Source organism: Squalius cephalus (assembly GCF_949319135.1).
Source record: "Squalius cephalus genome assembly, chromosome: 5".
NCBI lineage: Eukaryota > Metazoa > Chordata > Actinopteri > Cypriniformes > Leuciscidae > Squalius > Squalius cephalus.
In genome coordinates, this window is record NC_137126.1 from 9,753,573 (window position 1) to 9,779,515 (window position 25,943).

General features: G+C 36.5%; 1 protein-coding gene across 1 annotated transcript in view; it reads left to right on the forward strand.

Moving 5' to 3' along the window:
• drd2b (dopamine receptor D2b) overlaps window positions 1–24,527 on the forward strand; it is an 80,392-nt gene extending 55,865 nt beyond the window's left edge. The window contains exons 2-7 of the mRNA XM_079872765.1: window positions 12,165–12,274; window positions 12,867–13,003; window positions 14,249–14,448; window positions 18,567–18,653; window positions 23,621–23,966; window positions 24,069–24,527. Of these exons, the coding sequence (XP_079728891.1) occupies window positions 12,165–12,274; window positions 12,867–13,003; window positions 14,249–14,448; window positions 18,567–18,653; window positions 23,621–23,966; window positions 24,069–24,265 (1,077 nt within the window). The 3' untranslated portion in view covers window positions 24,266–24,527. The remainder of the gene's footprint in view (window positions 1–12,164; window positions 12,275–12,866; window positions 13,004–14,248; window positions 14,449–18,566; window positions 18,654–23,620; window positions 23,967–24,068) is intronic.
• The last annotated feature ends 1,416 nt before the right edge of the window (window positions 24,528–25,943 follow it).

The following is a 25,943-nucleotide window of genomic DNA, read 5'->3' on the forward strand; positions in this document are numbered from 1 at the left end:
ATGGGCTTATGGTTGAGAAAATAGCCTTTCATTTAACATTATTAAGGCATGAATAGATCTCCCACCTCTCAAGAGCTGTTAGCTCTGTTACATTTCTTTGAGCTATTATTTAATCTTCTGCTTTGTAAAACTGCTAACTTGAATATTTTATAGAGATGGTGGCATTTGTCGTCACACTGATTTGTGTGTGTCAATGCCTTCACAAGAGTATTGCTAAAGCGGGGTGTTAAATTCTCTCCATACACAAGGAGGCTTTAAATGAGAGGTTTTGTGGAAAAACAACTTGACATTCCTTACATAATATATATAAAAACAATATTTTTTTTATTCATGAGTAATTTTATTTGAAAAGATTTTTAGGTTCATGCACCACTATAAATCCAAAACGTCTCAGGTTACGACTGCAACCATGGTTCCCTGAGAAGAGAAACTGCATCATGAGTTGATGCAATGGGAATGCTCATCATGAGCCAGTGTCTGAGGCACGTGTGCTATACAATTGATTGGCAACTGTGGTCAGGTGACGTCACTGGCATGACTGCAGGGTATGTAAGGGCACTTAGAGAGAACATCATCGACTTCAATTTTCTGAAGGAAGACGTCCATGCATGGCAACACAACGCAGTGTCTCGTTTCCATTCTCAGGGAACCATGGTTAAAGTCTTAACCTTAGACATTCCCTTTCGAACTCTACACTGCGTCATGAATCGAAACTATGGGAACGAAATCCCCACTATGCCATACTGACAAAATGCCTTCTCACTGTGCTTGTGAATTATCTAGTGAGTTAAGCTGTAGTCAAAAGCATTGTCGTACATCACAGAGATGGCTAAAAAAAACTAACTACACAATATTTATCACAACTTAACTGTTATAGAGGTAGCAGATCGCTACCACCTCGAAACTGCTGGCACTCAGACATAATAGACAGAAAGAAGTGCGGGACACGAGCAGCTCAATTGCTCATCATTTCCTTCTTCTGCCCATAACCAAGGACTACACAAATTGCACCAAATACTGTAATAAGTCAAACAAAGAAAACAAAGAGTAAAATTTACAGACACTGTGGTGTGGCGGATAGCACTCAGGCCCCCAGACAACACCACATACAGCAAGGCGGATAAACAGTGCCTGAGTGGCACCAGAGTAATGGGACAATGGATGCAGTAAAAGTCATAAACACTTTACAATAAAATGACAAACAATGATAGAGCAACACGTGTGACAAACCAAACCTGAAAGTAGAGGTTCAAGGTGAGAAAATGCACTACTGGAACAAAACAGCCTGCCACACTACATGTGGTTGCAAAAAGAAAATAAATTGGTAATAAGCTGCAATAAATCAAAACCAAATTAATAAAAATAGAAGCACAATTTGACTAGCACTGTTAGCAAAAGAAAAAGAAAAGATGCAGCGCAAAGCACAAACAAAAAGAAAAACAAAACTATACTTGGGAGCAAATCAACAAACTAATACCAAACGTACCTGAGAGCAAACTCCGCCAGAATCTTATCACAATGCCAATGTCACCAGCTCCGTTCTAATTAAACTAAAATAGAGCATATTAGCCTCGAACTGTTCACATCATTACACCGTCAGCAGAGTCTCAACCATAGACTGTAAAAAAAGATGGACGACGCCCCTTCGCTCTCTTCCATTGATGAGAACTGAAGCCGCCAGTGTCCCGATATGGCGCTGACATATTGGAACTTGAGTTTGCGCAGTTGCGATCTCGGGACCAGACCTGCGCAGTAGTGAGCAGGAAGTAAAGCCGCGAAATCAACGCTCCACCCTCACTCTCGCAGAATGCACTCAGGGAGAGTGCATTCTGCACACTTTTTAAAAATTGATTGCAGTACGACAAGAGGCTTGTTAAAATAAGTAAATACAATCTCCTCAGTCCTCCGAAGATCCCGCAAAAAATGTCCGTTGGTGCTTCAGTGACTACTTCGCTCAGAGAACCTGTCAATCACAGCTGTCCATCATGACGTTACACCACCGCATCACGTAACTAACTAAAAACCAACTTATTTTTGAAACAGACACTTGACCTTACATCAGCGTGATAAAAACGACAGCAAATGAAAGAAACCACCTTTGGAAAAAAGATATTTGAAGTGTAATTTAATTGTTTAGTTGGTCTCACTTTGCATAACACGGGGAGACGGGGCTTAGAACCAGTCACCGGGGGGCGATCGAGACGTTTTGGCTTCACTTTTCAGGGCTTGTGCGGCACACTTGGTCTCAACATACATACCTGAATAGGAATGGGAACAGAACGGGAATGAAACGCAGAATCACCCAGGACACGTACACACTTGCCAAAATAAAGGTCCTTAAATAGTATGGCCGCTTCCACCTTTTTTTCTTTTTCTTTTTTTTTTTACTTTTTACTTTTTTTTTTTTACTTTTTTTTTTATTAATTAATTTATTTATTTTTTATTAAACATTTACTTACACAATACAAAAGTGAAAAATCATAAACCAGAGAAGAAAGCCAGAGGTTCAGGGACTGATAAATACTACATCACATTTGAATTCAGAAAAAGAAAGAAAGAAAAACTAAATAAATAAATACAAGAAAATAAATCAAATTAAATTACAAAATGAGGAAGTATCAATTAAAAATTAAATAAATAAATAAATAAATATTCTCCCCACAAAACATAAAATAATAATAATAATAAAAATTATAAAATATTTATACAAAAACGCCAAAAAATGAGCATACATTCAAAGTTTTAGTTGCCTTTTTGTTACAAGAGGTAGATAAGGATTTGATATAAATCTTAAAATCTTCTTGAAAGTGAGGAAAATTTGGGGTTACTTTCATAGTTTTACACTTGTGGATAAAAAAAGTTTGCAAGCAAAATAATTAAGTTGCAAAGAAAAAATATATTCTCATATTGCTTCTCAAAAATGAAAAACCCAAATAAAACATCCTTGAAATAAAGCTCAAAGTCTTTATATATATAGTTTACAATGAACTGGCAGATGTCTTGATAAAGTTTTCTTGTATGATCACAATGCCAAAAAAGATGTAATATAGTCTCTGGTTGTGAATCACAAAAAGTACAATTTGCATCTATACTTAATTTAAATTTTGACACCATGAACGTTTTGACAGTATAATATCGATGAATACTGAGAACTGATTTTTGAGTATTTGACAGTATAATATCGATGAATACTGAACCTCCTAACTGAGAAAAGACATATTCTGATATAATATTTCTCAAGTAATTCCTCAACCAGTTGATTTTAAAAGTATTATTTAACGTTGCAAAATCAACAAAATTGAGACCACCGTTACTGAAGCTGTTTTTTTTTTATATATATAATGCATCTTATTTTTCCATACAAAATTACATAGTAGTTGATCAATCTTTTTACATATTACTCTATTAAAGTCTAATGAGATGGCTGCATATGTCAGACGTGAGATCTCTGCCTTGGAGAGAAGAATCCTTCCTTTATCCTTCAGATAAATCCAGAAAAGGGTGGGGCTTTCCCAGGAAGTTTGTGAAATTTCATGAGAAGCCCGTTTTTTCCAATAGTATCCAGCTGCAGACCCGCAGCACCACCACTTTCAGAACCCCAGCGGAAGAACCCAAGCCACAGAACCGGAAGTGAGGGGCGGAGCTTACATTCTAAACCGAGTAGCGCCACCTTAGGTTTTGGAGCGTAATTTGCTTTTATTACACATGAAACGTCATACTTTATATGTATGTTATAATGATATATTAAGGTACAGTACAATAAGCATTTTAAAACATTGATCTTGTATAATATAATTGTATATAGTTATCCGTTTCATTGTATTATGAGAGTTACTTCCTGATCATGATGTTGAAAAATAATGCTTGAAACTTATGGGCATTTTATATGATATATACTTTATTCACAAGACTCAAAATAAAGCCAAGAACATGTGCAGCATGCATTATTCTATATGTAAACTAAAACATTTCAATAAAAATCTAAAAAAGAGAGAGAAAAAAAAAATTCATTTTAAAAGAAACAATAAAAATGTATGTACAACAAATAATTAAATTGAAATGTATCAATTGAACAATTCACTCCTAGGCCCAGTTTGTCATGACATTGCTGCATAAATTCAAATTTACAAAATTAACAATTCACTCCTAGGCCCCCATTTTATCATGACAATCCTGCATAAATTAAACTTAAAATGTATCAAATGAGGAATTCACTCTTAGGCCCATTTTGTCCTTACATTCCTGTAAAAATAATTCCATGTCATCCCTGAACACAAAATGAAATACGAAGGGCTCTCTTGAAGCTTCTGATTGTTCCAGGAGATTGTTGAGGGCCTTTTCCTTGTCTTCTTCATCCATTCTAATGAAACAAGGCTCTTCCACTGGACCCCTGAGCAGATGACTGTTGGAATGGAGCCATCTCACAGCTTTTTTCATGTATCGGATTATTGGGAGCTCCTTCATTACAGAATATTAAAGGAAAATGTGACTTTAATATTTCTTATAAATGTATTATATGTTAAGATATATAATATATATATTCAGATATGCATGTGTTTTTATTTGAGACATGCCTCACTGTTGCACTGGAATATACATATCTTGGTTAATTTAAAATTGATCAGAAGAGGGTGCAAATGTAATGGTGGGCTGGAGTAAATGTCCAGTATCTACCTTTCAGAGAAAACCCCAAAGTTCTCCAGAAGAATAAGAGCCCACCATATCTCCGTATGTTTGGAAAGTTGCACTGGAAGACAAAAATAGAAAAATCTTGATATATCCACTGCTACAACATCATAAAGGTCAATTACTTGAACTGGTAATTACCTACAGATGTAAAATCAAAGGGTAATCCCAAGACAAGATGTAGAGCATACTGGAAAACAGGAGAAGCATGAGGTTATAAAGGGTTTGACACTTTAGCAGTCCCAACTTTAGCAGACTTCTTTATAACCAACCTTGTTTTTCAGTAGCACCCATGAGCCAGGTGCAATTTTGGCTGTCATCTCACTGCAACAAAAATACACAAATAATAAAAACTGATTTGTTAATATGCAAAGTTACATTGTGCGGTACATACAGTTTGAAGCTCTGAATCCATGCAAAAACACAGCAGTCAACAGCTATTTGGGTCTTTCTTGTAAAAACTGTCACAACATGCAAAATCAGAACATCATGCAAGTAACCATTAAGCAAGTTTATTAAACTCTTGAACGACAAACTCACCGTTCTCTCCGCCATGCTTGTCTCGTTGTCAATAACTCCGCCCCTCACTTCCGGTTCTGTGGTTGGGGTTCTGGCGCTGGGGTTCTGAAACTGGTGGTGCTGTGGGTCTGCAGCTGGAAATGTCTTGTTTTTTCCCCTTCATATTTAATAAATATGCCAGGTAAAAACTCTAATATTAAATTATAAAATGTACTGAAATATCTTCTAATTAAACCAAGTAATACTAAATGTTAAAAAAAAATAAAGGATCCTTTATTTTTATATATATACAATGACAATCATATGGAAGCTTGTTTCCGCCACAAAATAAAAAAATAAAAAGATAATTGCGACTTTTTATCTCACAATTGCGAGTTTACATCTCGCAATTCTGACTTTATTTCTCAGAATTGCGAGATATAAAGTCAGAATTCTGAGATATAAAGTCAGAATTGTGTGAAATAAAGTCAGAATTCTGAGATATAAAGTCAGAATTGCGAGATATAAAGTCGCAATTGCGTGTTATAAAGTCAGAATTCTGACTTTTTTTCTCGCAATTGCGACTTTATATCACGCAATTCTGACTTTATATCACGCAATTCTGACTTTATATCTCAGAATTCTGACTTTATATCTCAGAATTCTGACTTTATATCACGCAATTGCGAGATATAAAGTCAGAATTGCATGATATAAAGTCGCAATTGCGTGTTATAAAGTCAGAATTCTGACTTTTTTTCTCGCAATTGCGACTTTATATCACGCAATTCTTACTTTATATCTCAGAATTCTGACTTTATATCTCAGAATTCTGACTTTATATCACGCAATTGCGAGATATAAAGTCAGAATTGCATGATATAAAGTCGCAATTGCGTGTTATAAAGTCAGAATTGTGAGATATAAACTATTCTAAGGTAAAAAAAAAAAAAAAGTCTGTCTTTTTTTTTCCTTAGAATTGGACTTTATATCTCACAATTCTGAGAAAAGATGTCAGAATTGCGAGATATAAAGTCAGAATTCTGAGATATAAAGTCAGAATTCTGAGATATAAAGTCAGAATTCTGAGATATAAAGTCAGAATTCTGAGATATAAAGTCAGAATTGCGTGATATAAAGTCGCAATTGCGAGAAAAAAAGTCAGAATTCTGACTTTATAACACGCAATTGCGACTTTATATCTCGCAATTCTGACTTTATATCTCAGAATTCTGACTTTATTTCACGCAATTCTGACTTTATATCTCAGAATTCTGACTTTATATCTCGCAATTCTGAGAAATAAAGTCAAGTCAAGTCAAGTCAAGTTTATTTATATAGCGCTTTTCACAACATAGGTTGTATCAAAGCAGCTTCACAGTAATAAATTAAAACAATACATCAATGTTTGTTTCTAATGGAACGTCCATGTTTGGTAATGCTGATCAATAGTATCGTTGATTGATTAGTTAAATTAAATATCCAAATATCCCCAACTGAGCAAGCCAAAGGCAACAGTGGCAAGGAACCGAAAAACTCCATCAGGTGACCTAATGGAGAAAAAAAAAAACCTTGGGAGAACCCGGGCTCAGTCGGGGGCCAGTTCTCCTCTGGCGTTTATGAACTAGAGGCCGGATTTAACTGTAAGATTAAAAGTATTATATGAATGCCTGGCTGAAGAGATGCGTCTTTAATCTAGTTTTAAACTGGGAGAGCGAGTCTGAGCAACAAACAGTATCCGGAAGACTATTCCAGAGTTTTGGAGCTAAATGTGAAAATGCTCTCCCTCCTTTGGTGGATCTGGATATCCTAGGTATGACCAAAAGCCTCGAATTTAGTGATCTTAAAGAGCGCGATGGATTATAGGGCGATAGAAGATCCGTTAAATAGACTGGAGCTAAGCCGTTTAGGGCTTTATAAGTCAGTAGCAATACCTTGTAATTAATACGGGACTTTATAGGTAACCAATGTAGTGATGATAAAATTGGTGTTATATGATCATATTTTCTTGATCTAGTTAGAACTCTAGCGGCGGCATTTTGGACTAACTGTAGCTTGTTTATTGAGGATGCAGGACAACCAGCTAATAAAGCATTACAGTAATCTAGTCTCGAGGTCATGAATGCATGAACTAACTTTTCTGCGTCAGAAACTGATAGCATATTACGTAGCTTAGCAATGTTTCTAAGGTGGAAAAAGGCTGTTTTTGTAACATATGAAATATGATTTTCAAAAGACAGGTTGCAGTCAAGTATAACACCCAGGTCTTTTACTGTAGAGGATGAAGTAACAGGACATCCTACTATGTTAAAGTTGTATTGTGAGAGGTTTTGTGGGTGGTTTTTTGAACCGATAAGTATTACCTCTGTCTTATCTGGATTTAATAAAAGAAAATTGCGCGTCATCCAATCTTTTATATCTTTAACACACTCTGTCAATTTGGATAATTTAGCGTTTTCATCTGGCCGTGATGAAATATAGATTTGAGTGTCATCAGCATAACAATGGAAACTAATTCCATGTTTCCTTATAATATTTCCAAGTGGCAGCATATATATTGAGAATAATAGAGGGCCTAACACAGATCCTTGCGGCACTCCATAGTTTACTGGAGTTATGATCGATTTTTCTCCATTTAAATAGACAAAATGGTATCGGTCAGATAAATACGATCTAAACCAGCTTAATGCTTGTCCTTGAACACCAGTATAATTTTGTAGTCGATCTAAGAGTATTGTATGATCTATAGTATCGAACGCAGCACTAAGATCAAGTAAAACTAGTATTGAGATATAGCCTTGGTCAGAAGCTAAAAGTAAATCATTTGTGATTTTAACGAGCGCAGTTTCAGTGCTATGATGCGGCCTGAACCCAGACTGAAACTTTTCATAGGTGTCATTTTCTTGCAAGAAGGAGCCCAGTTGAGCGGACACAACTTTTTCTAGTATTTTAGACATAAAAGGTAGATTTGAAATGGGTCTATAATTTGCTAGATCATGTGGATCTAATTGTGGTTTCTTAATGAGAGGTTTTATAACTGCCAGTTTAAATGTTCTTGGAACATAACCTAAAGATAAAGACGAGTTAATAATATTGAGGAGAGACTCTTCCACTACAGGTAACACTTCTTTCAATAGTTTAGTTGGTATAGGATCTAGTAAACATGTTGTTGTTTTAGAGGAAGTGATAAGTTTATTTAACTCTTTTTGTTCTATAGTTGTAAAGCACTGTAATTGTTCTTGCGGGGTGATAATCGAGGCTGAATTATAAGGCGCGATTGAGGATTGAACGTTTACAATTGTGGTTCTGATGTTTTCTATTTTCTCAGTGAAGAACTTCATGAAATCATTACTACTAAACTCTAACGGAATATTTTGTTCAGGAGACATCTGTTTATTTGTTAGTCTAGCCACGGTGTTAAATAAGAACCTAGGATTGTTATGGTTGTTTTCTATTAGTTTGCGGAGATGCTCAGCTCTGGCCTCTTTTAGGGCCTTTTTATAACGTGACATACTGTCTTTCCACGCGATTCTAAAGACCTCTAAGTTAGTTTTTTTCCATTTACGCTCTAAATTACGGGTTTCTCTCTTTAGAACATGCGTAGTATTGTTGTACCATGGTGCTTTACTTTTCTCTCTGACCTTTTTTAGTCTAATGGGTGCAACAATATCCAATTTTCCAGAGAGAATGGTGCTCATAATGCTAGTTAATTCCTCAAGTTCATCTGTTTGTTTGGGTTCAGGCAGCAGCTGAGACAGATCCGATAAGCTATTTGAAAAATTATCTATGGTGGATGGAAGGATTGTTCTACCTAATCGATAACGCGGCGCAGCATGATATATTACAGGGGTACGTAATATGCAAGTTACCATGTAATGGTCAGTGACATCGTCACTTTGTGGAATGATATCTATATCGGTTGGATCGGTTCCATGTGATATAATTAAATCGAGTGTATGATTAAAACGATGAGTTGGTCCGGTAACGTTTTGCTTGACCCCAAAGGAGTTTAATAAATCTGTAAACGCAGCCCCTAGCGCATCATTTGAATTATCTATGTGGATATTAAAATCTCCAACAATTAATGCTTTATCGAAATTAACTAATAGGTTTGAGAGAAAATCTGCAAACTCTTTTAGGAAATCAGCGTAAGGCCCAGGCGGTCTATATACGGTAGCCAAGGCTAGAGATAATAGGGATGTTTTTCTAACATCTAAGAGCGTAACATTTAGTACAAGTACTTCAAACGAAATAAACTTATAGCCCGTTTTCTGAGTAACATTGAGAATATCTCTATAGATTGTTGCAACACCGCCGCCACGACCAATCAGACGGGGCTCGTGCTTATAGGAGTATCCTGATGGAGTAGACTCATTTAGACCGAAATAATCATTTGGTTTAAGCCAGGTTTCAGTAAGGCAAAGTACATCGAAGCTATTATCTGTGACTATTTCATTTACAATAACTGCCTTAGGTGTGAGTGATCTAATGTTTAGAAGACCTAGCTTTAGAAATTGTTTTTGATTACTAATAGCAACATTCTCTGGTTTAATAACAATTAGATTTTTTCTAGATCCTGCAGTAGATTTATTATTTGATCTCACTAAACGAGGAATAGACACAGTTTCTATGCAATGTTCAACACTATTTATATCAGTTAAATTGGTGCAGCAGAGACTATGATTTGGACTTTTGGTTACTAGTCAAAAGGTATTTAACATTTTGGAGATGTTATCTGACAGAAGATCCGATCCGAATCTGCTTGGGTGTAAGCCATCAGCACGGTAAAGCCTAGGACGCTCCCAAAACAGATTCCAATTATTTACAAAGAGCAGTTTCTGCTCACTGCACCATGACATTAACCATTCATTTAGCGCGAATAATCTACTAAACTTTTCATGACCTAGTCGGTACGTGGGAAGCGGTCCTGACACAATGATCGTTATATCAGGCGATGTGCTGCGTACCGTATCGATCAGATTCCTGAAGTCTTTCTTCAGAACCTCCGTCTGGCGCAGCCTGATGTCGTTCACTCCTGCGTGCAAGACAACAGTTCCGACGCGCTCGTTCAGGATCTCGGGAACGCGAGCGGCGATTTCAGAAACACGAGCACCAGGAAAGCAGTGACTATGCACCTTATTTTTATTTAACGTAGCGTGTACGTGTCGAACGATGGAATCGCCGATGATCACAGCATCGCGTTCTGTTTCGCGAAGAGGGGAGAAGCGGTTTTGTGTGGATATCTCGAAAACCGGGAGGGTCGGAGACAGTTTTCTTGGTCTAGACCTGACTCGCGTCTTCCGCTGCGGAAATATCCAGGCTTCGTGGTGGCATGTTGGAGCCGGAGTGAACGAGACCATGGCTGATCGCGACCTCGGCGCGCGGGACCGATGCTGAGTAACGCACGGAGTAGACGAGGTCGGAGTCAGCGGGTTAGTAACGTTAATCACTGATTTGTGTGCATCGGCGCGTGACGTTTCAAGAGCCAAACGCCGGTCTATCAGCTCGGCTTGTCTCACTAAAAGGTCGTGGATCTGTTTCTCAACAGCTTCCAGCTCGGACTGCACCGCGTGCAGCTCAAATGTGTCTTCACCTGCACCAAAAGGTAGACTACTTACATCTGATATATTCGCCATTTTAACAGATGGACAGTACGTTAAGTTAGCAACGACGCTACCAGTGATGCTATCAATATTAATACTAATTTATGGCTTAAGTCTTGGATATAATCCGTCTTTTTAGTGGTACGGGTGTAGAGTAGACGCACGATAGGCGAAAAAATGTTTGTTTGTAAATGAATGCGGAGAAGACGCGTTCAGCCGTGATCCACGGACGTAACCTATAAGAGTATCCAGCGTTGGATCACTAGGCTTGAGACGCGTCTGCTCAACAGTCCGCGTTGTAACTATGAGGTGAGGAAAAGTAGAAAATGTTCGTTGTAAGTGAGTTTAAAGAGAAATCAAGAATTATAAATCAATCGATGGAGCTCCAAAGACAACAACGTGTTCAGACGCGACGCATGCGCATTCGAAACAGGAACAGTGTCAGGATTGTCAGAATTGCGAGATGTAAACTCGCAATTGTGAGATAAAAAGTCGCAATTATCTTTTTATTTTTTTATTTTGTGGCGGAAACAAGCTTCCATACAATCATCCACAGCGTCATGAGGACTCTATAAAAAATAGCTGATTAGCGACCATGGAAGTTTTCAGTGGTTAAACATTTCTAAAACAACTTTTACTATGCATACAAATGCAAATCTAAACAATTTTGAAAGAATAGGCCTATATAAATTCTTGCTGTCTCAGAGAGAGTGCAAACAGCAAAGCCGTTTCATTTCCGATAGCGCTGCATCCTTATTTCATTCATAAAGTTTACACTCATTCGTGTATCATATCGTATAAGATTTAAGACATTTAAATAGACATATATCAAATAGTAGAAAATATGTATGATGTAGTAGTTTAGTAGATATTACTCTTGTCCAAGCTCTGATTTCTGAGATATACACTGAGATGACAACAGTGAGACAGCAAATAAGCTATTTGATTTGCAATCAAGCGTTGCTCATTTCATTCATAAAGTTTACACTCTTTCATATGTTTATGCATAATATCATGTTATGCTATCCCCTAGCTCACCTGTTATTCAGTAGAAGCCATTATTCTCTTACGAATAAGGTATTCGGATATGGGCACATCCCTAATAATATTTCACAATAGTATTGTTGACTGTATTTTTTAACAAATAAATGCAGCCTTTTTTAACTTTTCATCAGTGTACCATGCAGCATGTGTACCGCTAGGCCTATACTTTTTTTTTAGAACAACATTTGTATTCAGGTTCTCCCAGTGAATTCTATATTCTTCATTATTCATTTATTTATCTGACATCTGATTATTGTTGTTGTTGTCCTCAGTAAATATTGAACTTGTCTTTTCAAAACGTATTGTCTGTATGCGCATGTGTCTGTGTTGCAGGTGGTGGGGGAGTGGCGTTTCAGTAAGATCCATTGTGACATTTTCGTCACATTGGACGTCATGATGTGCACAGCGAGCATTCTTAATCTTTGTGCTATTAGTATTGACAGGTAGGTTCTTCTATCAGTTCAGGAAAAGTATAATGATTCTTTTAAATGACAAGAATACCATAGATCAATCACATATCTTCCAGTGGGCAGTGGGATGGGGGGTTGTTGGGGTTGTTGTATGGAATTGACATGAATTGAGTAATTCATCAAATGATGACAATTTGATAAAAATGACATTATAAACAGGCACTTTTTCAATGTTGGAGCAATTATGCAAATTAAAGTATGTCAGATTACAGTAGTTTGCGGCAAAGATTAGGGAATTCTGCCATGCAAATTACACTGAGTGCTAAATTCGGAGCTAAAACAATGCAGACAGAGCTATTAAACAACATTTTCAGGGAGCATAATGCATGCTTGGTAACATTTTGTGAGAGTGGGAAGACCCCTGAAGCTTTGGAAATGATGATGAGGTTTAGGTTTATTACAGTCACAAAAGGAAGAGAGATGATGGCACAATAATGGCAGCTGGTAGCAGAGGCAGCTTGTCAGGTGTGACCAACATTGTTATTTACTCTGTTTGTCTGCTTAAATTCGAAATCACCCAATCCCACCCCCTTTTCATTTCCTTCCCTCTGGGCTTCTCGTGCAGGTACACGGCTGTTGCCATGCCGATGTTGTACAACACACGCTACAGCTCCAAGAGACGTGTCACTGTAATGATCTCGGTGGTTTGGGTGCTTTCTTTCGCTATTTCTTGCCCCCTGCTGTTTGGATTAAATAACACAGGTAAACGACAGGTTTGTATGTAATGACCAGTGCCTAATTTGTAAATTAATAATTGCCGGATCAACAACAGCAATGAAATGGCACTGTGAACTTACAATGTGGAACATACAATGACGTCACTAAACGGTGACACTTCATAGGTTTCTGCATTTCTGCTTTACTGTGCTCAAAAATATATATGCTGAGGGCCAATAGCAAAACATAACCTCCAAATACATCTGCATAAACATGCGCTCGCTTTGTCTCTCACATACACATGCAGCATTAACTTCTTTTAATGAATCTGTTTGAGATCGAATTAATGCTAGATGTTTTGCTATAAATTACAGACATGGCATCTGAGGACTATTTCTAATTTTTCTCAGTTATTTTGCTTTATGTCCAGATTCAATCATAGGCTTGTTCTTACATAGTAGAGCACGTTCGCACATGCGCACTCTTCAAAAACAGTGCTTTAAATCTCTTGGCAAACTAAAAGACATAAATTACATTTGTATGTATTCTAAATAAAATACACAGGTTGTACTGAATGTCAGCTTGCTTATTTTGCTCAAGATGAGGATTTATTAAGTCCACATGTCATGCAAACTAGAAACTATGCTTCTAAACAAAGGTCGAGAGCTATCGTTCCAAGTACACAACTTTGCAATGCTGTTTGCGAATGTTCGTTAGAACGATGGTTTCGGGAAACACTGACTCGTTGAACTATGCTGATAATGACGGAACTTGCGGACATAGTTGGCAAACAATGCTTTTGGGAAACGCACCCCAGCATGCTCAGAGCCCAAGTCCCACCCTCAAAAGTTCATAAACAAAGTTTCTAGTTCCTAGGGAAAGTCCCTGCAGTGGAAACATTAAACATTAAAAACTGTTAACATGTTGCTTAATATTTTTGAAGAAACTGTGAAACATTTTTTTTCAGGATTATTTGATTAAAAGAAAGCATTGATTTGAAATAAGAATCTTTTGTAAAATTAGAAAGTTATTTACTGTCACTTTTTAATGCATCCTATGTGTGTATACTTACATATACTAGATTCATATACTTTTGAGCTCACTCAACACTGTTGTCATATTGTTATACATTTCCCAGTATGTTTCTAATCTAATTATAATCTGGAGCTAATTTGCACTTGTTATGGGACATTTTCTCATACAGGCATTTGCCAGTGCCTCACTGAACTAATTAGTTTTGCAACCATAATTAATTGTGTAACCATATTTTACTCACTCTCTCTCTCTTAGCTACACGGGATGGTGCCATTTGTGAAATCGCCAACCCCGCTTTTGTTGTCTACTCCTCCATTATGTCATTCTACGTGCCCTTCATCATCACCCTCCTCGTCTACGTGCAAATCTACGTGGTTCTTCGCAAGCGCCGGAAACGGGTCAACACTAAACGGAGCTGCCAGAAGACAGATGCTGATGCTCAGCCCTCTCTCAAGGTGATGTGCACTATGTGAGACAGTAGCCTCAGGGAAAATACCCAGCACTCCCCACAGGACAAGACATGGTGTCAGTGTCATTTTACAAAAGGACTTGGCCTTTTTCTAGAAAATATGGGGAGCATCTGTCAGTGTTAATTAGAATCTCTGGGGTAATAACAGGACCTGCAGGACACTACTGGAGATACAGTAACCCCAAAACCTTTACTCGCTCCTGGAATCAGTGTTATGTTACAGTATTCTGTTCAGTTTTAGGTTTAATTTAATGCTTGATTTTGACTAATGGCAGATATATATATATCTTAATAGGGATGCAAATGAAAATTAACAGTTTTATCTTTAGGCTACATCTACATAAATCCGGATACATTCGGAAATGGTGTTTTTTATTTCAAAATGAAAATTTCAATTCAAAATCTCTGTCCACACTTGCATTTTCAAGCATTTGCCATACGTTTCTCATCCACACTGAAATGTCAGAAACTTTAAATCATTGTGTATGCGTAAAACTTTATAAAAACTGACTGAGATGATACAAATTTCTCACGCTATTCTTTCTGGAACAATCATTTTATTAGCTAAATATCCCACCACTTACTGGTACGTCCAGGGCACACTCAATTGCCATTCCATGTGTGGTCTAAAACACAATTACCATCATATTTGTTGTAGGACAGCAATTGTCTGTAATCTTTCCAGGAATGTAATATGAAAGTTCGGTAACACTTTATAATAACGTTCAGTTGTAAGTCATTTATAAGTGGTTAGTTAATGATGAACTAATCATTTACAAAACATTCATAAATGATTAGCATGTGATATACTAACATTTTATGTATGTTTTGTAAATTCCATTACAAATCATCTACAAGTGATTAGTAAATGATTAACTAATTATTTACGAAACCTCACTATGCGTTCATAAATGATTAATAAGTGATATGTTCATTATTTTATGTATGTTTTGTAGATTCAGTTACAAGTCATTTACAATTGATTAGTTAATGATTAACTAATAATTTACAAAACATGAATATGAGTTTCATAAATGTTTAATAAATTATGTTATTTTTGTTGTATGTATGTAGCAATTAGAGGGTGCAGAAAGTGTTGTAAATGCCTTGTATACACATACAGATCATTTGTAACAGGTAAGTAACAGTTTTCAACACGATGATGTGTAAACGCATGAATAAATCATTTACAACACTTTCTGCATCCCCTAATCTAAAGTGTAAACTATTCATCACTTGTAAATGTGTTACACATCATTCGTAGATAACATTCGTAGATCTTATGCCTTATTGATTCTTGAAGTGGTAATCTACAAATGATGTGTAACACATTTACAAGTGATGAATAGTTTACACTTTAGATTAGGGGATGCAGAAAGTGTTGTAAATGATTTATTAATGCGTTTACATGTACACATCTATAACAGGTGTTGAACACTGTAGTGTGTACTGCAGTGTAAGTGCTGACTGGTGAGGGTATAGACAGCTGTCTTCTCTGAAACACATGGAGTCTTTAACCACTGTGCACCTGATGTGAGCAAAACATACAAAAAAAAATTTATTTATTAAACATTTATGAAACGCATAGTCATGTTTTGTAAATGATTAGTTAATCATTAACAAATCAATTGCAAATGACTTATAACTAAATCTACAAAACATTGTAACGAGTTACAGTTTAAAATATATATTTGTAATTAATTTTAAACGGATTATAATTAATTATGAATATTTTAGTTATTTTAAAATTGACTGTAGCAGAATTAATAGTACAATTATTTAATCAGCTCATCCAATGAACAGAAAGCATAATCAATTATTAATTCTAGGAAATATATTATCTTCCTGGCCAAGAAAGAATAACCATTTCCAACTAAAGTAAATACAATTCTAGCATGGTAATAGCATAGGTATCGCTAGATAAATATGTTTAAGTGACTTCGATATGTGGCAAACACAGAGACAATAAAGCGTCGATATAAGGGTTTAATAAATGAAACTAGGGTAGGCTACACACACAACTAAACTAAGCAAAGATTGTATACAAAATCAAGAAAGTAAAGAAAAATGAAGAAAGAGAGAGAGAAGGAAAGAGAATGGCAAGATTACAATCAGTTAACCACAACCTACGAGGAACATCAGTATTGTGACACCTTAAAGCGGCACTATGACTTAGAAACGCAGCTAAATGCTGCAAACAGGTACTTGCATTGACTTTGGTTGCTGAACAAGTCCAGATGCAGGAGATTCTTGATGATTTTGCCAGGAGTCCGCTGAAGCGTTCGTTTGGGTTCTTAGGGTGGTCCACGTTGAATCCAAAGAAGTTAACTTGATGAAATTGCCGGAAGAAGACAGGAGGATGTTGTCTCAAAGAAATTGAGCAAAGATCTGACCTAATCAGATACTCTTAAAGGTCCTATAAGTTCACACCCATTTGTTGAGGTCACCAATCTAAGATGACCTGGAGAAAGTCTTTGTTCCATCTTATCTCCATTTGCATGTTCATGCTGGCATCGAGAATTTGTGCAGTCTTTACACAAAAGTATGGTACAAATATTTATGATGCAATTTATCAAAACATGTTGTACACCATTGATTATAAAATCAAAAGGGGATTATTTTGATACTAAGAAAGAGGGGATTTGAAGACATTAAAGCAGTGATACATCATCTTTGGATATCAACATTGGAAGTTAATCTAACATAACTAAAGAATCATAACTAGGCTAATAAAACATAGGAACATGCATAACACACAGGAGAAGTACTTTGGGAAAGTTTGTGGATATGAATGGAGTAAATGTCCTTTGTGTATTGGAATTTGTCTCTATAGTCTTTAGCCAAATGGCTAGTGTCTCCTGTGCTGTCTTTGAGGCTTGTAGACACAGTCTCTTGCTGAGATCGTTCAGTGGAGCCGAAGTGATAACAGCCTTTGAAGAGAATTGGTTTTAGGGCCGATGACAACAGGGGAGAGGGGGAAGGTTTTATGATGTTTAGGTCATTTTGATTAAGGCCATTTGTTACAACATACATAAAAATAATGAACATATTACTTATTAATCATTTATGAATTCATAGTCATGTTTCATAAATGATTAGTTAATAATTTACTAATCACTTGTAAATGATTTGTAACGGAATTTACAAAACATACATAAAGTGTTAGCATATCACTTGCTAATCATTTATGAATGTTTTGTAAATGATTAGTTCATCATTAACTAACCACTTATAAATGACTTACAACTGAACGTTATTATAAAGTGTTACCCATAAGGGTATAAACAGATATCAATTGGTATAATATGGGCCACATGACTAAATCTGTCATCATTTTCGAATTCCTCCATTTTCAGACTACAAAGTGAAAATGCGTTTACAAATGTATGTGTCTTCAAAAAGCTCAGTTTTCACAGGACAAAAACGGAAGGCCAAAACGTAGAGAAAATACTGCTTAATCAAATGTGTCCATATAAGTCCAGATAAGATCCAGTCCAGATAGACTCATTTCAGTATCTCCACTGTGTATTTAGTTATGGGGGCATTGCCTTAGCCTGATGTTGAATATGCATTACCCACTGGACGCTGTGAGAGTAAAGCCATTAAAGCAAATGAAACCATCACCATGCCAACAATTAGAAGACATTTGTTCCTGAGCTGTAAGGTTTTTAAACAATTCCCCATGCAATCTGTGTCAGAGCAGATTGCGTATATTATAGGCTATACTGGCTTCATTCATATTTTATTTTTATCACAATACTGAATTATTTCAATTATTTCTTTCTTCTGACCTTTGGGCTCTTTCATCATCGATTTCCTGCACCTTCTGTTTTTTTATTGGCCACTTTGGATCAATGGGTTCAAGCCATCTAGTTTAAAAGAGTCCCAATGACTTTCTTTGGTACTTACAAATTACTGAAGCAATCACTTTTTCATTCCACTTTTAGCGCAAGAAAGGCTCTTTTGTGTTCAGTGGATATATTTGCATTGTGTGTCATCAAGAGGCACCAAATATATCTGTGAATGATTTTCAAGGCTCCATGCTGTCTTTGAAATTTAATGTCGACCACATGCTGAATTAAATTCTTATTACCTCTGCCACAGGAAAAGTGCACTCATCCTGAAGATGTGAAACTGTGCACAGTTATCATTAAGACCAACGGGGGTTTACCTGCCAAAAACAAGAAAGCAGTAAGTGTATTTTACTTATAAATCAACTCAAAATGTTATGTAAAATATTTGTAGATTAATGTATGCAGCTGCCTATACATTAACACAATTACATGCAAGTGCTATTTGCCCCATTATGGGAAAGAGTGCAGTTATAAAAAAAAAATCTGTACTGAAAAATTAGCTGGTTTTGGAAGTCTAAGTACTACATAGTTTTGTAGTTTTGGTGGTATTAATTAAAATATTTAGGTTGATTCAGCTATATTGCATAATATTTTTTACTTGAATAAAATCAGTTAATTGAGATGTTACCATTTTTAGGTTACCATTTTTTTTCCAGTGTGAAATGTCAAATACCTGGGTCTACTAACCACCCGCAATGCAGCGCGTGCAGTGCATTTTCAGTGTCTTCAATATTTAAATTAGTATTGTCATTCTTTTTCTCGTAAACACTTCTAATTACACTGAAAACAAACTGGTGTAGGGTTTTCTTGGTAAATGTAATAATTTAATTTAATTGCTAGTAAATTTGACTAATAATTACAAGAAAATTGTAACACACTGAATTACACATGAAATTTTTAAGTAGAAAGACTGAAAAGGTATTTTATTATAAAACATACTCTTATAATCTTTGTGTCTGGACACACCTCTTAATTGTTGAATTCAAGCGTAACTATAGACCCGATATAGTCCAGCTATATAATCTTGAATTTGGTTACAAGTAATTTTTGCTTAAATAACTTATGAGATTCCATCATGTAGGCAAAGTCAACAATGATTACAAAGGTGTTTGGTTTCATTTCTTTGACATGTTCTATGCATAGCCTGTGCGTTTATTCTTGAGCTATGTTTAGACGTCTATTAAATTTTCACTGAAAGCCCAAATTTTGCCTTGTTTTAACCTAGACGTCAGGGCTGTTTTTGGATGGCTTTTAGATGGTTATTAGACGTCTTTTAAATGCTAAGTTGCTTGCTGGGATCAAGCACCTAGCCAGCAGCTTGCATTTACAAATGTGTGTAAAAATGGGTCGTTCTGAAAAGCTCTGTGATTCAAGAGTGGTACTGTGATAGGATGCCACCTTTGCAATAAGTCAGTTCATGAAATTTCATCCATGGTAGGTATTCCACGGTCAACTGTAAGTGGTATTATTGGAAAATTGATGTACCTCTTGATGGAAATAAATGTTGTGATGTTATTTCCATCAAGAGGTGCATACATTTTTGGTCATGATATTGCATTGACAATGCAAGAGTCAAGCACTCTGTAAAGTCTTTCCCAGCACATCCCAAAGACTTTCAATGAATTTAAGGTCTGGACTGGAGGTGCCAATTCATGTGTGAAAATGATTATTCATGCTCCCTCCCAACCATTATTTCATAATTTGAGCCTGATGAATCTTGACATTGTCATCCTGGAATATGGACATGATGTGTCTTTCTACATGATTGTTTAAGAAATGAAAAAGCTCACCCCATCAATTAGGGTTAGAAGAACTGTTGCCAAACTGTTACATGCGATTTTTAAAAATTGGAAATATTGTGACAGACAGCAAACACATGCATACAAATTAGTAAATGAGTGAAACACACACCACAATATAAACAATGTACTTATTTTACACTTGCTAATGATTTATTAGTTTCAGTCTTACAAAAGGTGCAAATTATTTGCTTTTGTTAGTCTCCTCTGTATTTCATTACATTAAAATGCACTTTATTTCTTCCTCATTTTTTCAGAAACGAGTTTTCGGAAGTATTTGATAAATTGTACATTAATAAATGTATATTGTGTAATGCGAGACCGTCAAACCGCCAAATCATTTCATTGCGTTTTACATCAGGAGCAGTTGTGCAGTACATTGAGATTTGAAGCACGCAGAGACAATAGGCAGAGAAATGTTACTGAAGGTTTTATTCCATCTGCACGCACTGAAACACAAGCAGTTCTGCACGTTCACGTATTCCACCAACGAACAGAACTGTCCGTGTTTTAGTGCATGCAAAAGAATAAAACTAATGTTATGCCGGTTTATGCAATTGCTTCCTGCAGCGTTAATGACAGATCATGTCAGGTAAAAGGGAAGCAAAACATTCTGCAGATGTCTGCTGGCTTTATTTCTTCAACAGCTTCAAGTTTAACGCACTTTCATGTTCTATCCAGTTTTGCGTTTATTTTCATGCACCGCTAACTGTAGGGCTGCCCCTTAATAGTCGACTAATCGTTAGTCCACTAGAAGAGGCTTAGTCAACCAAACATTTTATTAGCGGTTAGTCGAAGAAGAAAAAAACTTGTGCCGAAGTCACGCAGTCCGTGAGGGACAGATCGCTAATGGCGGATCCTTGTGGTAATTATGGTATGTGCAGGAAAACATCTACCTCAATAAGGCTTATCATTTGAAACATGTAAGTATTAGCAACCTACATGGCTTCTGGCTTTAATGTTAACCTATATAAATGTGAGCTATTATTAGGCATATATTCAAGTGTTTGTGCGGAGTGTGGATAGCACGCTTACTGCATAGCATGACATAGGCACAGGTGCAATCACTTGCATTTAACTTAAAATACTCCGTCATTTTTGGTCTTAAATCAAAAGTAGCCTAATACGTCATTCAAAACTGACAAATTTTAGTTGTGTGCACTCACAATAACTAAAAGTTGTGTTTTTGTAAAATAAAGAAAACAATCAGGAAGCGCTTTCTACCGCTTCGGTCTCTGTGAACTTGAGCACGTCAAAAAATAAACTGGAACTCAGCGTGAACTTTCCTCACAGACATGAGAAATTCATCTATTGAAAGCTTGAAATTTTTAAATGAACTGATTCAAATGGAGAACAAATATTCTCAGATTATGTTATGAAACATGCAAATAGGTGCATGCACTACAGCAGAGATGATGAGTCAGTATCATCAACTTCATCACTGCAGCCGAAAACACTAGTTTATCTATAAATTATTAAAATGTTCAGGCAGTCTCCTTGCTGTTTTTTCACGACACATTCATAATCATTACATTTGCCGGTGCACTGTGGCAAGCTTTATACGTGCGCTTCTGATTAGCCTATGTATAGGCAATTAAAGCTCATTATTATGATTTGGCTCAATAATATACACGTGTGATTAGTCGACTAATCACTTAAATGAACGACTAATAGTTGACTAGAATGATTTTTGGTCGAGGGCAGCCCTAGCTTACTGCGCCTATTTTAAGGCTTTTCTCTGCGATTCGCAGTCTTTAAATCCATATAATCTGTGCTGTCATTGATGGAAAAATCTGTTTGCTTATAGTAGTACTTGTAACAGTATAGAAAGAACTCAAAGTAACCCCAGGTTTGCGTGGTGCATATCTGTGTGGTGACGTAACTGGTAAACCGAGTGCACTTGTGTGGCAGCGACCCGGGCTCAAATCCAGTCTGTAGTGGTTCCTACATTCAATGTACATACTGTTCTCAATGTCTCACTGATGTTCTCCAGATAAGCGAGTTAATGATATACTGGGCACCCCCAGTATAATGTCAGTAAAAGGTAAATTCTTAAGCTGTGCCATTATTTATAAATATTATTTTATTGTAGCCTATTTGAAGCACATGATAATGATGCCATTAGCACACTTCAAGTTTACTTGAAATGTCATTGCAATGTGTTTTAAAATCACTAAAAGTTTAGTTTAGTTTAGTTAGTTTGGTAAGTTTTGCGTGTGATCTACTGCTGACGCGCAAATTAAAGAACACAGACGCAGTCAAATCATTTACATAATGACCAACGCAATCTACCAAAATCAGCGCAAATCTGCATTGGGTCGCAAATTAGCAGAGCTGATGCTCACCAGGTGGCGCAACATGTTACATGTAATCTAACGTCTTCCTCTGGCATTCCAAAGAAATTAATACAAGTGGAAAATATTTTCTCCCTTCTACCACGCGCTGTCTGTTCTCTGCGGTGTCTCCTCCTAGCAGCAACAATTGCAGCCATGTCAGAAAATGTGTTAAGACATGCTTTTTTGGGGCGTTAAATAATGGTGCAAATACCAGTAAATTGACTAGTGCAAACATTAGTAAATCGTGTTGTATTATTCATTTAAATACTCTCCTCCCATCAATTTTCCGTCTGAAAGGGAAACTTAAATGCATATGCAATAAGGTCAGCCACAAAAACAACTCAGTCTGTGCCTTTTCAGCCTAATTTTGCACTGCGTCCTAATCCCGACAGTAGTTTTTTTAACGCCAAAAGAGGGTTTGCGCTGGCGCAAGCTGTTAGTATCTGGCTCTAACAGTGTAACTGAATTGCAATTGTAATGTCACCAAAATACATTTGAAGTTTATGCTGAGTGAATTCTGCATTTCAAAACTTAAATGCAAGAGTATATTTAAAGTGTACTTAATAGTATACTTGGAATAGTTTCACTTTAGCACAAACAAGTATATTTAATACAACTTTAGTTGCACTTCAGCACTGCTTTTGGACAACTAAAATGCATTTAATACAAAATTAGTTCTTCCAATTTAACATACTTTAAGCATACCAATTTATTGTGTGCCACAAATACATTTAGATATACTAAAGTACATGAATAAATTGTGCTTAAGTATACTATTTCTTCACTAGGGAGGTAAACTCCATCTGTAAATTGTTCTCTTTCATGAAATGTTTGTTACATTTGGGTTACTGTGAGTCATACATCACATCAGATGGATTATACTTGGATTACTGTGAGTCATACATCCATGTTGACAACCTGCCTGTGTTAAATAAGCATTGATTTAAATGTGAATAGTTAATGAGAGGCCATAAGGTCACCAATTACCACTGTCAGAAACTGTCAGGTTAGGGCAAATAAGCTTGAATGTCCTTTTTATTTTCACACGTAACATCATTTTCAGTTATTTATCTTGTTTACTTGTTTCCTACGTTTGTCTACTAGTACATGACATACTGTACAGATTCAAAGTGTCATTATACAATTAATGATAAACCTATCTTCAACAGAAACTGATAAAGGAGGTCCTGCACCAGGGTTGTGATGTGGGGGTGGATATTGTGGCCGGCACCAGCCCTCTAGAGAAAAAGAAACAGGCATCCACTCTGGTCGTTGACCTATTGGCCAACCCAAGCCCCATCCATGCCTCTCCCTCCCACGATGAATGTCAGTCAAATGGAGATGAGAAAAATGGCCATGCCAAGGAGGTACAGACCCCTAAAGAAGCCAAACCTGTTGAAACTCAGGCACTGCCCAATGGCAAAACGCGAACTACAGTGACCAAAACCATGAGCAAGAGGAAGATTTCTCAGCATAAAGAGAAGAAGGCTACTCAGATGCTGGCCATTGTTCTAGGTGAGATCACAATGCTGTCATTTTATAGAAGTATTGCTTAGCCATAAGTCCTAGATTGAGGTCTTGTCCTCAGAATACCACAGCTTATTTTCTCTGTTGCAGGTGTTTTCATTATTTGCTGGCTGCCCTTTTTTATTACTCACATTTTGAAAACTCACTGCACGAGCTGCGTGGTGCCACTGGAAATGTACAATGCCTTCACTTGGCTGGGATATGTGAACAGTGCCGTCAACCCCATCATATATACCACTTTCAATGTGGAGTTCAGAAAGGCTTTCATAAAGATATTGCACTGCTGAGGACATTATTCATTGCACACGAAGAGGAGGAGAGATGTAAGATTTCACAAGAGGTTAGTGCCATCTTTCACTGCCATGTGAAATGACGGATTTACAAAGCCATGCTTTTAAGGCAGAATGGAAAAACTCATTACAGAAAATGGAGGTTCAAATGAATGTAAAAGTAGAGTTTTATTTGTGTCTCCATTATTTATGGCAGTAGACTGAATGTGCAAACACATGTTTATTCTCTTTGGAGTTGGAGTGTGAATGTGATTAAATATCGAGAAGAAAAAAAAAGCGAATTTGAGATTGGAAATTGGATCTTGCCACAGAGACTTTTATGCAAGCAGGGACCTGAATGTCAAAATCACCATATTATATCAATTTTGAGGTGAGCAACTGGTTACAAAATGCTTACAGCTCTGTATATTCAAGTATTTATTTAGTCAATAATATTTATTTGTTTTGAGAAATTGTTAATAAAGGGATAGCTATTGTAAAGTATAAATAAGGTGGAAATACCACCAGTGGCTTTATAAAGCCAGAACACAAAGATATTAAAGGTGCTCTCTGTAATGTTTTGTTTATGTTGCACTGGTCATCTTGGACATATACTGACACCTAGGGGCCTGGAGAATAGAATTATACAATTTAAGCTAAAGGCTTCAGTTGTAGAAATGTGCTGTTCGCAGTCAGATGTAATTTATTTATTTCTTGAACGAAAGTGTCTGATAACAGCCAAGATAAAGTAGTATCTGTCTCGTCATATGATCTCAACATGTCTGCCCAACATGTCCATGAGGCAACCCACACTATGTAAAATAAAACAGCTTTTAGCAGAGCATCAATACTTTTTCAATAATTACTTCATGTGTAAAACTTTAAGAAATTATATAACCTTTTTTATTATTATTACTGAGTGTACCTTTAAGCAAACAGAAATTAATGCCTTTGACTTACCGACTATGAAGGACAATGTAAATAAGAATTAAATTGTTTTATTGAAGCCCATGACAAAAACAATGCATGTTACATTGGTACTTCACATTAAATTGCAGCCAATGTATGTCCCTTGTATTTTTGTGTACATCACAAGTACACAAAAATGTATCTGAGCTATATGAAGTTGTGTCTTTTTTTCTGTCTGATACTAGTATGTTCACTGAAATAGGTGTTTGATTTGATGTGACTTTTTTTTTTTTTTTTTGTGGTTGGAAAAAAATTAAGCACAAATCATTTACGAAAAAAGGACATCTCCAATGATAAAAGCTTTGTTCCATTTTAAACATGTCCAGAAAATATCCACTGCTGGATCTACACATTATCTAAAATGTTAATGTTTTGAGGGAGCCTTCATGAAAACACGTCTCAGGTTACGCATGTAACCATGATTTCCTGAGAAGGGGAACGAGACACTGCGTCCTCTAGACGACACTATGGGAAATGCTTCCAGCATGACTGGTGTCTGGCCAGAGACAGCCAAGTCATTACTGGTGTGACCATGAGTATAAAAAGGGCACCTGAGGAACACATCACCCACTTCTTTGTCTGAAGGAGACGTTGCGGGCATCAAAGAAGCATGGCAACGAGACACTGTGTCTCGTTTCCCTTCTCAGGGAACCATGATTACATGCGTAACCTGAGACATTCCCTTTCAAATGGGACCTCGTACTGTGTCCACTAAAGGACACTATTG